Genomic DNA, 15,662 nt, shown 5'->3' on the forward strand with positions numbered 1-15,662 from the left:
GAATATTTTAATCATTTGTGTGTGCAGAGGCATTTTAAATGAAATTTAAAGCCTAAAACTTACATTTTTACATTTCTTTATGTTTCATTATCTGATTGGCAAATAAAATATTTTTCATCATTACAAGGGAATTCAAACATCCCGACTCCACGTAGCAGAACGCATGGACCGCCAATGTCGGACCCTCCGAAGGAAAACGGTGCTTTAAAAACGGTGGCTGGCTTCCCGGAGGCCGTGGATATGTACTCTCCATCTTCCTTCAAACGCTTGATGCCAGTCCAGTAACTCCATCTAAAAAACTTCGACATTACGGCCGTGAGTTCCTCTGGGTTTTCGAAAGCCGCCAAATAGCCGCCCATTTCTCGACATGTTTCTGCAGCCTCATCCCAGGTTTTCTTAATATAATGTTCGATATAAAAATATCTAGATCCAATAAGCTCAAATTTCGGATACTTGATCTTATAATAAATTGTGGAAGGGATTTCGAGAAGGGTTTTCTGAAAGGCCGATAGTTGGTTCTTTAGCTCCAGAAGTTGGGCCTCCATTTTCGACTCGAACATCCGTAGTTGACCCTCCGTTCCATTTAATCTCGCCTCTAGCTTTTTATATACCTCCAGAAGTTGGCCATCTATCAGCATGGATATCTCCATTTTGGTGAGAAGCGACTGGAATTCATTCTTGATCTGTGAATTCACCGATCCAAAATGTCCTTCGGAAGCATTCTTCAGGGATTCGACTCCTTGCTCAATCCGATCCAGCTTCACCTGGCTGTGGAAATTGTCGTCGATAAGAGGATGCAGTGCGGACAGGCAGAAGGCTCCACACTGATTGGGAGCATCGGTAAGTAGGCAGATGGAAGAATCATTATCCTGGAGGGCGCTCAAAGGACCGATGAAATTCAGGACGAAGATGAAAGGCACAAAACTCAGCATCTTGATTTAGTGTAACTTCTCCAAGAGAACTTTTAAGACGTACTGAAAATAATTCGTCTTCTTGTAGGAAAGGAAACCTTAGGAATTGGCGATAAAGAGGCGTTGGTTGTCAACACTGATTAATATTATCACTATAGAAGAAGTCAATATCTTGCGGATTTGCTCTTATCAGTGTTCTAGCACACAGGTTCTTTTAATCTTCAAGTCCGCTTCTAAGGCCGTACACGCAAAAAAATCGATTGGTAAATCTAACCAATGTAATAGTGAAACCCTCCTCAACCTTTGAATTGTCAATTTTACCCAACAAATAGTTACTCGGTCAACAACAAAATACACACAAATTACATTTTTATGGTAGTTTAACTATTAAGTACTAGCAAAAGCGAAAAAAATATAAGTTACTATTTTGAACAGTAGAAACAGTTCTTTGGCATCCCCACACACTTTTTTATTTTAAAGTATGCACTTTGGTTTTTGTAAATTAAAAAACCATACTTAATTTAAGGTAATAACATTTGTAAATACTATATGAAAATAATATATAATTATTTGGGAATAATATGTCTCTTTTGGACCACTCTGATGTGAATATTTTACATAATTCAATTATTTTTTAAAGCAAATATTTGTTCTTGTTTAAAAAGCATATTTTTGAAAAAATTGTATGAAAGAATTTCTTGGGATTTGCTTATGAGTATAGTCTTTAAGACAGGGAAAAGACATTATAAGGTATGATGATCATTTTAATGAAATTCAGTATTAATTCTTGATACTAAATAAACTAAAAACTAAAATGAATATTTTAGGTAATGCAATTATTTTGGTGGTTTTTTCTTTTAATTCAAATCTTCCCAAGTACTTGCCTCATTTTTAGATCCATCCCCCGAGTGAAATGAAGGATTCCTTTTTTAGCATTTTTAAATATTTTATTTCGGTTTTTTCTTGCATTTTTATTTCAACTAATTTGAGTTGTTCTCGACTTAAGTTAATTTTTCGTTTTCTCTTCCTTTAGCACGCAATACGTTCTTAGTTTTCATTTTCCGAACCATTTTCTCAGCACTCTGCACTTTACATACACGTTTCTTGCAATTATCGTAATTTACTTGGCTTAATAGGATTTTCATTTTCATTTGAATTTTCTGTTTTCTTTTTTTGTATCGTTTTGTATTTTTTTGTAACGTCTATGTAATTGAACTTTTAATTGAATCGTTTGACAATTATCCAAAAAATGTAACACCATCTCTGTTTCCGATTTTCGGAACCGCATTCCATTTAAAAAGCTCTGCGCAAATAGGCCAAGGAAAGAATTGAAATGGATTCGAGTGAATAAATCAGGGTAAATAAAGAACATTTAAAGCATTTTCAGTATTACTCTAGATAAATATGTATATTTGTGTATATGTTTTACGAAAATAAACAAAAAAAAATTAATTACAGTATTGGCTTAATGAATTAAGAACCCAACAAGGAATCATAAGGCAGCATTTCGTGTTAAAAATTTTACGCTTCACACTTAGTTGCGTTTTTTGTTTTTTTTTTGGTAGATCGCTCAAATGTTTTACAAATTGTTGCTAAGCTTTTTAAGTTTTGTTTTCTTTACCATTAAAATTGTTTACATGTACTTCTCGTTTACGTTTATAAATAGGCTTAAACCACTAGGCAGACAAAAAAAAAACAAACATTCTCTCTAATCTTAGCTAGTCATTTAATTTAAGCGTTGACATACACATTTATGATCTATATATATATATATATATATATATACGATATACAATATTCCACTTGTTTCTTTACATAATTGATTTAATTTTAAATTTCATTTACTCGCTTAAGGGCTAGGCAAAAAAAGTATTCAAGTTTTCACATGGATGCTGGGATGCTGAGCTCCTTGAGACCCGATCAAGTTTAAAAATTGGGAACTATAGTGGCGACTTTTTATTAATCTATTTAAATTTTTGGGGATTTTTAAATTGTGTTAATACTGCAGCGTCCCGTAACAAAATTAATGTTCCTAAAAATATTCTTTAAAAAAATGTAATTTTTCTCAAAATAATATAAACAATAAGCAAAAATTATCAAGATTGACTTTCACTTTTGGCTTTTCTTGACCGGGTCACTCGACAATTACAGCATTTACTCTAAAGGTTTCTCTCACTGCACTCATTTTTTTGTTTTCGTATTTCTTCATATTTATATATTTATATTTAAGTCTAAAAATTTGATAAATTTTGGCTTAGAAAATTGTTTTTGCTTGCTGCTTTTGCATTTCATCTCTTTCATTCCCTTTCATTTAATTGAAACTAACTACAGGCATTTCATAATTACGTTTCTATTTAATTGAATTGATTTTCGGTTTTTGTTTTTTAAAATTGTATGCAACTCGCTGTTTAAAATGAACTTTTCAAGTTTGGTAGTTGGTTTATGTTTATGTTTATGCTTTTCCCTTCTCATTTCTTTTCCGATACGTTTCGTGTTTAATTGATATACGATTTTTTTACTCGATAAGTAGCTTAAGATTTGCACTAGTTGATATAATTTGCCGTTGCCGTAAAATAATTAACGCTATAAATCACAATACGGTTTTTGTTTTCTTTTCTTTTCTGTTTTTTTTTTCTTTACATACAATATATTTTCATGGTTAGGTTTTTTGCTCAAGGATGCCGAACTATTGCCTCCGGGTCTGTACGATACAAATTTACAAAAAGGCAAAGGAAAAATCGCTCTTAGTGCTTAAATTTCAGCCATGATATAATTATATGTAGAAGTTATACTTTGCGAGGCCCAATCGTAAATAGTTGACACCACTTGAGCCAGAATTACGCTAATATTTATCGACCAAAAAAAAAGGATGGTTACACACTAGAAGTTCTGCTTTTTAATACATTTACGGGTTATGCTAATGCTTCATATTTATATATATATCCTTCTTTGCCTTCGTTTTCCAGGATTTTCGAAAAGTTCGCCTTCCCACTTAAACGTGTGTGGCCAGAGGTCCTTTCTGCGTGTGTCCCTTGCCATTGTTGGACAGTATAAATTGGCCGGACGGACTCTGGGCACACTGGCCGCCGTTTCCGCCACCGCCCGCCAGGGGCGTGGCAGCCAAGGTGTTACTGCTGGCGGTTAAATTCGAACTGCTACCGCTGACGCTGCCGCCCGCTGCCACGCCCCCTCCGCCACTGGGCGTTGAGCCACCCCCTCCGCCTCCACCGCCACCCATTCCATTCAAATTCCCAACTGGACTCGTCGTGATCACCGCGCCGCCCACGAAGTGCTTCAGGCCGCCGTTGGCATGGTGGGCGTGGCCGTGGCGGGCTGCATGATAGGGCGGCGGGGCGGGCGTGGCCGCCGGATTGGCGGTACTGGGCGGTGGGAGGGGCGGCAGCAGCGAGGAGTTCGTCCTTAGGTAGGGATTACCGTAGATGGCGCTAAATCGGCTATCGATGCCGTTCTGAAGTAGCGGTTGACCTAAAAAAGTCCGGAAATATTATTAGTTTTATTGAAGAAAACTTGAAATATTTTATTTGGTAAGCAGACTAGATCTAATAACTTCATAATTAATTTAAATAATTTGATCTATTTTAAATATGAAAATATTACGTTTTGTTATTAAGTTATTTTTCATTAAATTAAACATAAGCTTTAAGAAACATTTTACCTAATATTTCATTATTATTTATTTACTATTACTATTTACTAATATTTATTTAATTAGGCAATTGAATATGTTTTGTATTGAATATTATGCTTTTGTATTTAAATATTTATCTATGATTCAAAAATATGTATTTAATTAAGTTTTTAAGGGTTAAAATGCCTTGAAAACATGAAACAACAAAAATTAATTATTTTTCGGAAACGGTAAAATCATAAACAGAAGGCCTTTGAAATTTTTCTGTTAGCTTTGAAACTGCTAGAAAATGGTGCGAAAAATTATACTAAAAAACGAAATGTATAGAATTTCAGGAACCTCCGAAAGTTTTAAATTTTTCCATATTTAATATGTGATTCACTTGAAAACATCTATACTCCACAACTAAATATATTCGACTAATATTAAATAATATTAGATAAATTAATCATTAGCAATTAACTCACCGAGAAATCCGTTCGCCTGCTGGGACTGCTGAAGTTCGTGTCGCTGGTTGCGTGGCAGACTGGCCCCGCCCCCATTGCCGGCGCCGCCCCCGTTGACAGAGGCGCCCGAGTGGGGCAGCGTAGCCGAGTTCATGCCACCGTTCTTGACCTTGGCGCCACCCTGACCCTGAGCACCGCCGCCCACCACCACGGCCGCACCGCCCTCGCCGGGCGGACTGTAGTCCAGGGCATACTCGAAGTAGTGGGCATAGCCATTGGCCTGCGGACTGCCGCCCTTGTAGGCGGTCTCCTGCTGATTCTTCAGGTTCTTGATGTGGCACTGCCGATTGTAGCGATCGCCACCGAAGTCGCCCGAGAATCGCTCGTCGAACTTCACGGGTCCCGCGAGCGGAACGCCCAGGGTGGCGCCCTTCATCTGGACATCGGGCATGGGGGATTGCGTCAGATTGATGGCCAGACCATCGCCGCCCGCCTCCGAGTACTCCACATCGTAGGCCTTCGAGCGCAGCTCGCTCTTCAGTTCATTCAGCTTGTCACCGCCACGTGACGCCTCCGGGATGACGTCAGCGGGCATGGGCTTCTTGCGACTGCGACGCTTGCGATAGACAATGATGATCATCACGATCATCAGGACGATGGCCACGCAGAACATGGAGCCCATGACCACCAGCAGAACGGGTATATTGCCGGGTTCGCGCAGCAGGGTTATCACCAATGAATCACCGCCGTACGAATTCATCACTGTGCAATTGTACTTGCCGAAATGGGTGGCCTTGCTGTCCCTGATTATCAGCGCCGCTCGCACGCCCTCCGGCAGGTGGTGCTCCTCGAAGATATAGATATCCGGATCGGCACTGCTCATATTGATGATCTTGCCCTCGAACGACCAGAGAATGTGCTCCGCCTTCGGGATGCTGAAGGCCAGGCAGTCGATCTTCACGCGACCACCGACGCCGCCAAACTGCACCTTGTGCGACGTGATGATCGGGGCCCTCTTCACGTAGACCGTCGCCTCGGCCCCGATCTCGGGGAATCCGTTGACCACCGCCTTGCAGAAGTAGCGGCCAGCGTTCTCGCTGCTCACCTTCAGCTTCAGTTCCGGTGCGTTGCCAACCACCTGCGGGGAAATAGTAATTTAATAACCATTAATAACGCGAATTCTTAAGCCTTATTTGATAAAAATCTGACTAAATTCTTGCCTAAATCTTTAATAATATATATGTAGGTATAATCAGCCAAGCAATGCTGCAAGATTTGTCTTTTGAAGGCTCCTTTAATTATTTTGACTTTACCGCGAATTCTTTAGCTTTATTTGATAAAAATCACGTGGAGTAAACTAAATTCTTTTATAACATATATAATCAGCAAAGCAATAATGCAAGATCTTTCAATTTTTAATTACTTGAATTTTACTGCGAATTCTTCAGGTTCACATGAATTTTCCTTAAATGATCAAAATTTATAGTAAATAAAGTCAGCTAGAAAATAATATGTAAAACTTAAAGCATTGCTAATTTTAATCAAATATTGTCGTGAATTCTTAAGGAACGTAAGAATTTTTTCTAAGAAAATTTAGTGAAATTTAAAGCAGTGCTAATTTGACTCGCCGCGAATTCTTTAGCCTTATATGCCATAATCTCAAAATTGTTTGAAAATATTTAATGTCGAGAATCACTTAAAACTACATTGGCATTACCGCGAATTCTTTAGACTCAATTAAAATCGTTTCCTAAATGAGCCATTTTCGAATGGATAGCGAATTCTTTACCTGCACGCGATCTTTGATTACTCACCCTATCATTGTTCTCGCTGATCCATTCGATTTCGGGCGTGGGATTGCCGGCGACCTCGCAACGCATGCTCACAGTGGCGCCCAGATCGGCCTCCACACTAACGGGTCGCTGGCGGAAAACGGGGCCAACTAGTGGGGAAAAAGCAGAGGGTATGTAAATATATAGATTTAGCAGGACTAAAGAGAAGTTACAACTTACAACTGATGTCCAGTTGGACGTTCTTCTCGCTTTTGCCCACTGCATTGACCACCTCGCATTTGACCGTGGCCTCGTGATATTGCCGCGATACATTGTGAATAATCTGGAGGGCAAAGGATAATTAATTATAAATATATAGGTATATAATAATATGATAAATACTTACCATTTTGGTGGTAAAATCACCGGTCATTAGCTCATCGTTGATGAACCAACGGTAGCTGAGTTCATGCGGATTGGCGTCGGCCTGGCAACTGAGAATGACCTCGGCGCCCTCGGGAATTTTACCGCCCGCCAAGGCGCCACCCACCACCGAAACGCTGACCTTGGGCGCATACTTGACCTCCAGCAGGAGCTTCGCCGATCTGTACGTTCGATCGGCGGTATTTTGTGCCTGGCAGGTGAAGGTCGTATTGTGATGCTCCTTTTTGGGCGCCAATTTCAAAATCGATCTGGCCGTTATGCGCCGCGAATCGGCTAGCGGTTCCTTGACATACTCAATGCCCTTGGTTAGGACATTGCCCAGGCCATCGATCCAGGTGATTTCCGCTGCCGGCTTGCCGCCCTGTGAGACGCATTCCAACTCGATCTCGCGATCCTCGGTGGTCACTAGGTAATCACCCTGCGTGATTTTCGGCGCCTCCGGCGGCACCAGAACCGTCAGCTTGGCGAAGCGCGATCGAATGCCCTGCTCGCCCTGCGGACCCGGACCCACTTGGCACTGGTACTTGGCATCGTCGTCCAGCATCAGCGGGTAGATGTCCAGCGAGAAGTCGCCCTCCTCGTCGCTGCCCACCATCGAGTAGCGTTCGAAGCCGCTGAGATTCCGATGCTGGCCCAGGCCAAAGTCATCCTTGGTCCACTGCAAGGCGCCGACCTTCTCCATCACCCGGCAGGGCAACGTGACCCGGGATCCCACGACGGCGGTCTGATCCTGCGGCTCCATGGCAAAGTGCTGGCCACCATTGTCGCCGGCCTTCGGTTTGTTCTCGTCACTCGACGAGGAGGAGGATCCCGCCGAGGAGGAGGATCCCTGCGAAGCGGAGGAGGAGGAGTCACTGTGGTGCGAGTTCTGGTTGGACTTGTTCTTCTTCGACTTGGCTTGGACGGCAGTCGGCTGGAGGAGGAGCAGCGTCGTCAGGATCAGCAGGAGAATCAGTGGCAGGGGCACCAGGAGGCGACTGCTGCGCATTCTCGCCATTTTCACCGGGCAATTGTTAACTCAGCTGGAAGAAGGAGAACAGCAAAGTGTTATTCAATACTTGAATGATACAGTTTAAAAGTTAAATATGTAATACTAGACAGAAAATCAGAGTAATATGTGCAGGTCAATTTTATATTTTTTTTAAGATTATGTTTAAAGATTATGTTTATCTTATTATACATTACTTGCTTAAAAAACTCTCCATTTTGCATTTTAAAAAAGCATTTTCATCATATTAATGATTTACTGATATAATAAAATATCAAGTTTATATGTTTAAGTCATAAATTTTACATTAATCATATCGGCCTTTTATTGATGTGAAAAACGATAGAAATGATCCTATTTATATAGATTTTTTTCTGTGCACGATTTTAAAATGATTTATAAAGGTGTCTAAAAGTATGCAATAAAATACATTGATTTCGGAAATGATGTAATAAATGTAACAAATTTTTGTTTTTAAATTAAGAAATTAGTTAAGAATACTAGCTACAAATTGAAATGTAAGTTTTAAAAATCGTCTGTCAGATGGCGTTTAAACTTAAAGTAAATATATTTTACGCTAAAATAATAGGTGGCGATTTTGTACAACCTACTAAAAGATGGCGCCACTTTGATTCAATTGTCACCGCTAGATGGCACAGAGATGACTGTGTAGATGTCAAATGTAAAGAACATTAAAAATTATGTTGCAGCTATAAAAATAAACACAATAAATTAAAGTTTTTCTCTTTAAAAATCACTAAAAATAGGCTTAAAAGTACTAGAATGGTCGCACTGGCTTTTGATACAGTTGCTTGGTCCCACTCAAAATTATATCCTTTATTATAAACAACATTTGTTTAACTTATCTCTCTGTTGTGTCCTTGCATACTTTTTTTTATAATCCCCTCTTATTTGTTCAAGTTTTTTCGCTATTTATGTTTTTCCCTTATTGAATTACAGCTTTTCGTTGCGCAATGAATGAAATCTGGATGAAAACAGATGCCATAAAAAATAATTACAAGCCAGGCGCTCGCAAAGAAGATTCGACTTTTTAAAATCCCCTCGCCGCCTCTTTCACCTTTTACTTCTCGAATGGCAAACGAATGCAATAAAATGCGTTTTGTGGGTCAAGTTTAAACCAAATGAAAGGGCAGAATGTGCATGAAAAAAAATATAAAAAAAACAAGAAAAAACTCTGGTATTATGGAGCGGAATATGTGGGGTTGTCAGTTGTCTGGATTTGTGTCGTCAACTGCAGCAGACTGCAACTGCAACTGCTGCTAAGCTGTAAATGTAACTGCAGGTGGTGCACCGAAAAATTAAAGTAAAAACAGACAAAAAACATAAAAAAATTAAAGATGACACTTTTTAAATTTATACTACATATTTTACCATTTTAGTTAAGAACACTTAATGTTAATATGTCATAGAGCTTAAAAAATATCATTTAATATGTGATTTCCGTTAAAAACATCGGTATTATTAAATCGATATTGTATAAATATCGAAATTATCAAATTGTGTTTGAAAATGCCAATTAAAGTCATATAAATAAACGTCAAAAGTGATGCTAAAATTTTAAAATAACAACATTAAATGCATTTTCCTTTTTTTTTAGAAACTTTTTAAAATAATTAGTTTTACCTTGCATTCAGATTTTTTTGAATGTTGCAAGAATTGAAATATATTTTCATAGCGGACTTTGCACGCATTTCTGGGTTCTGCATTTTTTTTTCAACGATTTTGTAACGCGTTTTTTCACACTTTTTGTCGTCTATATTTTTCGTTTTTTTTTTTTTTTGTATTTTCCGTTGGGCTTGTGTACATTTCCTCACTTCCATTTCCCAGCGACTGAATGCGGCCCCCATAAACAAACAGGCCGCCAAACATATGTATGACATATGGGATAGGACCTCCCCCCTATTTTTCCTTTTCATCCCCTTGTCAGTCGGTGTTTGGCCTTGGCATTTGCGGCTTTTGATTGTTTTTCGCATTTTTCTTTTGCTTTTTTCTTGTATTTTTTTATTTGGAAAAATCGGTGCTGACCTAAGAACATTTAAAGTAAAAGGAAATGCAAGAAAATATTGCAACTATTACATTAAATTGAAGAAACTAATTAATATAATTACAAACATAGCATTAAAAGGTATTTTTTCTTCAACTAACATATATTTTAGAAAAATCATTGAATTAAAAAAGCTAAAAGCCGTAAGTAAATAAAAAGAACATAATGTTTATAAGTAATGAAATTTATTATACCCGTTACTCGTAGAGTAAAAGGGTATATTGTATTCGTGCAAAAGTATGTAACAGGTAGAAGGAAGCGTTTCCGACCCCATAAAGTATATATATTCTTGATCAGGATCACTAGCCGAGTCGATCTAGCCATGTCCGTCTGTCCGTCTGTCCGTCTGTCTGTCTGTCTGTCTGTCTGTCTGTCTGTCTGTCTGTCTGTCTGTCCGTCTGTCCGTATGAACGCTGAGATCTCGGAAACTATAAAAGCTAGAAGATTGACATTTTGCATGCAGATTCTAGGAGTTCCTACGCAGCGCAAGTTTGTTTCAAAAGGGTGCCACGCCCCCTCTAACGCCCACAATCGCATATATACGATTTTAAAAATTTCAATATTTTGGAAAAGTAAAAATGCAGTTTTATTGTGTTTATCAATACCTATCGAAATGTAGAAGAAATTTTTTAAATCGGACCATTCGTTAAAAAGTTACGGCGGATCAAAGTTTTTCTCCATCTCTTTCGCACTCCCTTTAGCTGAGTAACGGGTATCTGATAGTCGGGGCACCCGACTATAGCGTTCTCTCTTGTTTTTTTGTATATTTTGCTTATTTTTTGATAAATTTGATTCACAAAGAAATTCAATGCCTTTTTAAAATATTGTTTTAATAAATTTTAATTTAAATAAATTTTAATATTTATGCCAAACATTAAATTGAGCTGTTTGTGGTCTTGAATGTACCATAAATTCTAAGTGGACAACAAAAGTTGACCATTTGAATGCCGGTCGAAACACTTTTTAAGTCCTTATCGAGTGCACACGTGAGAAATTTCCGTGCTTGTTTCGGTTTCACCTTATCCTTGACTCTAACAATGGAAAATCTACCCGTTTTTCACCATTTTCCCCAATTCCCCCTCCCCCCCTTTCGACATCTAGCCAAAAGGTAATGCTAACGATTTCATCAAATTGGCGCCACCTTCGGAAGGCCAAAAACAACAAAACAACAAGAACGGAAAAAAAGGAAACGGACGGAACGGAACGGAAAACAAAAAAGCGCGAAAAACACGGAAAAACGGAGCTCAAAAACGCGCTTAAAACGCTAACGAAACGCGCCGAAAGACAGCATATATATCCCACCAATCCGTATCGCTATCGCTTTAGCTGCGGCTATAGCTATACGGCTATCCTTTTGCCATTTGCTGGGGCTTTTTCTACTATTTTTGATACCCTCGTAAAGGAAGGGTATATTAAATAAAAAGATATTGGGATTTCAAGGAACTTATGTGTTCCAGTTAATGGTTTAATTAAATTTTTTTAAAATAATAATATTATTATTTTTGATTATTAATTAAATAAAATTCTTAAAGAAATTTTTTAAATGGGCTAAATACATTTTTTCATTCCGATTTAATTTTTAACATTTTTTGGTCTATGACAGTAAACAAAATTTATAAAACAAACCTATTAAGAAATTTAAAAACATATTTTAAGAAACATTTATCCTTAAAATGTTCCGAGTAGATGTATAATATTTTCAGCGAATATTTTTAAATCCCTATCCTTTTGTTGGATCTTGTGATCTATTCTTAAGAGAATTATTTCGAGGACGGAATCCTATTTTTCCAGGATATTTTCTAGTGCTGTGCGCTACCTTCTCGATTAAATTCGTACGGTTTTCTGTGCGGCTCTCTGTTGCTCTGTTGCTTGTTTACCAGCGCCATGATTTACGGCATTTGCACTTTGACTGCGACTACTGTGCTCCGCTGTCCGTATCCGTGTCCGTCCGTATTTTGTCCGTCCCCCAGAAAAGTCCGGGCATATATAGAGCCGGAAATGCCCGGCGTGCGTATATGCCAGGTGATAAAAAAAGGGGGTAGGGGGTGGGGGTTCGGACAAAAGGCAAAGGAAAACTGTGGAAAAACTTTGGAAAGCTCCGGGTTCGCTTCGCTGGCAGCAATATGCTTGCCTAAATTATTAAAAATTATAATAAAATTTTTATGACCATAAAAGGCCACCGAACGAAAGCCGCTTGGCTTTTGGTGGGTTTGTAGGGGGAAGGGGGGCTAGTAGGCCCCCGAAAGCCCCCCTTTTTGTGTGGCAGGACCCCATGGGTCCTTCGACCAAAAGTTGTACAGGAAATGACTGGACATGATTTTTCGTGCACACATAACTTTTGTTTTTAGTTGCGGTAGATTCTCGTTGGATAGTAAAAACCACTTCCCCGATAGTCTCTCTCTTTACTCCCCTTCCCCTCTCCTCCTCACATTTTCCACATTTTCTTTTGCGTGCTTGGGACCCGGAGGATTGGACGTTCCTTCTTCCATTTTTCCCCCCGACTTTAGCTTTTATGTACTTCCAGGCGAGACATTAAAATTACTTTCGGTCTGCCATCGCTGTGTCACTTGGTTTTTATTGTCCCTAAGATCATGAATTACTATAATCACTACGATTGTCCAGAGTTATGTGAAGTGGAACAGGGGCAAATATAAAGGTTTATTAACCTTTAGCTGCTATCAAAATATATTTTGGGTTAAGAAAATGTTAAATGACAGTTGGGGGCAACAGAAATTATTGGACAAAAATAAAAACAAATTGAAAATATTTCTAAGGGTGCTGAAAAATGTGATTTTTATTAAGACATTTAATTAAGAAGAAGAAGAAGCTAATAAATATTAATACAACGTTTAGATTCATACCAATTAGTTTTTTGATCAAATTTATTTATGCTTTAACGATCAAACATTTTTTTTTTCAAAAATATCACCAATAATCCGGTCTCTACTGATTAATTTGTATTTATTTATCGCCTAAATTTCAGTGTTGGATAGTTTTTAGATAACCGCTAAGCTGCTTTGCGGATTCCATGCACCAAGTGTTGGTTAATCGCTTTTAATGCATTCCGTGCTAATCGCCTGCTGGCTGTACTTTTTCGAATTATAAGCATAATCAGGGCATTGTACACTTTTCGAGACCCCCCCACCTTTTCGTTTCCTTTGTACGAGTAACCCATTTCCTTTCTGTTGTTGTGTCTTTTTCTCACACCCTCGTGTTTTCTCCATTTTTCCCCATTTTCCAGAATTCGCTGCGTTTTGTTTTGTTTATTGTAATTGCCGACTGTCAGCGTTGTTGGTGTTGCCTTTGTAGTTACTTTAGTTGGGTTTAGTTTAGCTACTGCCACTTCTGTTGTTGTTGTTATTGTTGCTATTGTTGGAAACGCACGTGCTGAAAATGCCACCGCAAAAAGGAAAAGGAAAAGCGAGAGAGACGGGTAGAGTGCAGAGAAAAAGAGACAGATTAACAAAAAAAAAAAACGCAAAGAAATAATTTCAAATATTTAAAGAACCATTGAGTTTTTAAATTAGAAAAAAATGTATTAAATAAAAATATATAAATATAAAACGCTTATTCAATTTTTTAAATCTGATATTTAAAAAAATCATAATTAATTATAATAATATATTATTCTTAATAGATTTTTATACGGTTTTTTTTTCATTGTGTAAATAAACCGGAGACGGGAAACGCGGAAAAACACATGCCACGAAAACGCTAATGACACACACAAGCAAATACACAGACACACCTCCACCCACACTCGAATGCAGTGTCATAGAGATGGTGAAAAAAACGTGGGAGGGGGTGGGGGTGTTCCCAACATTATGTTAATTAGATCCCTCACGAAGGAATTTTCGCTGGAAATATCTTTCATTCCCAGCATTGGGTAAACAAAAGTTTTTCCTCCTCTTTGGAAAACTACGCCACGCACACACACACAAACTCACGCACACTCTCGAGCAAATTAACAAACACACGCGCACTTTCTGGATTGTCATGTGTTTATTATCCTTTTTTTCTTTTTTTTTCTGTTGGCGGAAGTTTACCTTTCACAAAGCGAATAACTTCAAGATAAAGTGTAAATAAAATGGAAAAATATTTAAAAGTAAACAAATATAATTAGAAAATTAAAAAAAATCGTGTTAATATAAATGAGACAGTTTGCTATTTTAAAGTTCTATGAATTAGAAACAGAAGTTGTATTTTGTACAAATCACTAAAAGCAACAACTGAGAACAGTTGGGGGCATATAACTGTTCCCACTGTTAGAAAATAAGGAAAAAACTCGTAATCAAATTTATGTTGCTCAGCTGGTGCTACTTGTTCTTCTTCTTTCTGCTCATCAGCAGCAGCCATAAATTAGTCAGGGGCGTTGGGGAGAGGGGGAAGGAGGGGGCGTGGCCAGGCCAATAAATTCATCAATTTTTTTTTTTGTTTTCGGGCCCAAAAGATAAATAAAGCAAAGAAGGAAAAAGCATCGAGGAGTTAAGCAAAACTTTTCGCGCCGCCTTCGCACTTGCCAACGGCCACGCCCCCAAGACAACCTTCCCCCTCCTACGCCCCCCTTTTTAGACCACTCCAGCTGAAGCCTTTTAATTGAATATTAATAACAAAATCCTGCATATTAAACGGAGGCCGGCAACAAAGCAACTTTGCCATCAGAAACACAGGCAGCCGCAGAAAGGACGAAAACCTTTTGTTAATATATGCACACATCTGTGTGGGATCACTGAAAGAAAATGGGGTTGCTTCTGAAATTATTTGTAGATTAATTTGTAAATTTCACATTTATGGGTAATGTTTTTTTTTATACTTGTTAAATTTAAAGTAGGCTTTAAGTCTCAAAAATGTTATGAATACAACATTTTAAGGCGAGTTCTAAGAGTTATAGAACCCCTCCTTTATTTAAAATCCCCACATTTCCGGCTTTCTAATTCTTGAATCTTAAAGATTTCGAATTTGGTAAAAACACAAAACCAACAGATTTTTTCTGCCAGTGGAGGCGTGTGTGTTGTGCCCTTTGTATTGTGGCACGTCTCCACCATCCATGACCAAAAGTCCTGCGCTCCTGACGATGTCAAATGTTAATGCAATCAAATTGGAACCTCATTCAGTTCGACGGGGAGTGAGAATGGGAATGAGACTGAGCGGTACACTAAATTCAATTATGCATGTAGTGCGGGAAATTCCAGTGGCGGAGGCAACGGGGCGGGGGGTTCAAGGATCTAGAGCAGATTACGACGAAGCCGAAACGTGTCCTTCTTTTTTGCGCCTTTGCAGCTTAATTTCGAGAATAATGGGGACAGTGAATCCCTTAAAGTGGCGGTGAGTCCAAATTAAAGTCCCCAACAAAACTAACTAACATTTCTTACCCAACTGAACTAAGT

General features: G+C 38.4%; 2 protein-coding genes across 2 annotated transcripts in view; both read right to left on the reverse strand.

Moving 5' to 3' along the window:
- Positions 1-77: 77 nt before the first annotated feature.
- On the reverse strand, positions 78-932 carry LOC108065484 (accessory gland protein Acp29AB-like). The gene has a single exon (XM_017153482.2). It carries the CDS (start codon positions 930-932, stop codon positions 78-80), a length of 855 nt encoding a protein of 284 aa, XP_017008971.2.
- Positions 933-1,836: 904 nt separating this feature from the next.
- Positions 1,837-15,662, reverse strand: part of kirre (kin of irre) — a 48,176-nt gene continuing 34,350 nt past the window's right edge. The window contains exons 2-6 of the mRNA XM_017153647.3: positions 7,185-8,244; positions 7,019-7,121; positions 6,821-6,948; positions 5,028-6,144; positions 1,837-4,397 (exon numbers count right to left, since the gene is read on the reverse strand). Of these exons, the coding sequence (XP_017009136.2) occupies positions 3,904-4,397; positions 5,028-6,144; positions 6,821-6,948; positions 7,019-7,121; positions 7,185-8,219 (2,877 nt within the window). The 5' untranslated portion in view covers positions 8,220-8,244 and the 3' untranslated portion in view covers positions 1,837-3,903. The remainder of the gene's footprint in view (positions 4,398-5,027; positions 6,145-6,820; positions 6,949-7,018; positions 7,122-7,184; positions 8,245-15,662) is intronic.

Source organism: Drosophila takahashii, chromosome X (genome assembly GCF_030179915.1).
Source record: "Drosophila takahashii strain IR98-3 E-12201 chromosome X, DtakHiC1v2, whole genome shotgun sequence".
In the NCBI taxonomy this organism is placed as follows: Eukaryota; Metazoa; Arthropoda; class Insecta; order Diptera; family Drosophilidae; genus Drosophila; species Drosophila takahashii.

Coding starts and splice junctions, on each gene's coding strand:
- LOC108065484 (XM_017153482.2), bottom strand. CDS start 932: ATGCTGAGTTTTGTGCCTTTCATCTTCGTCCTGAATTTCATCGGTCCT.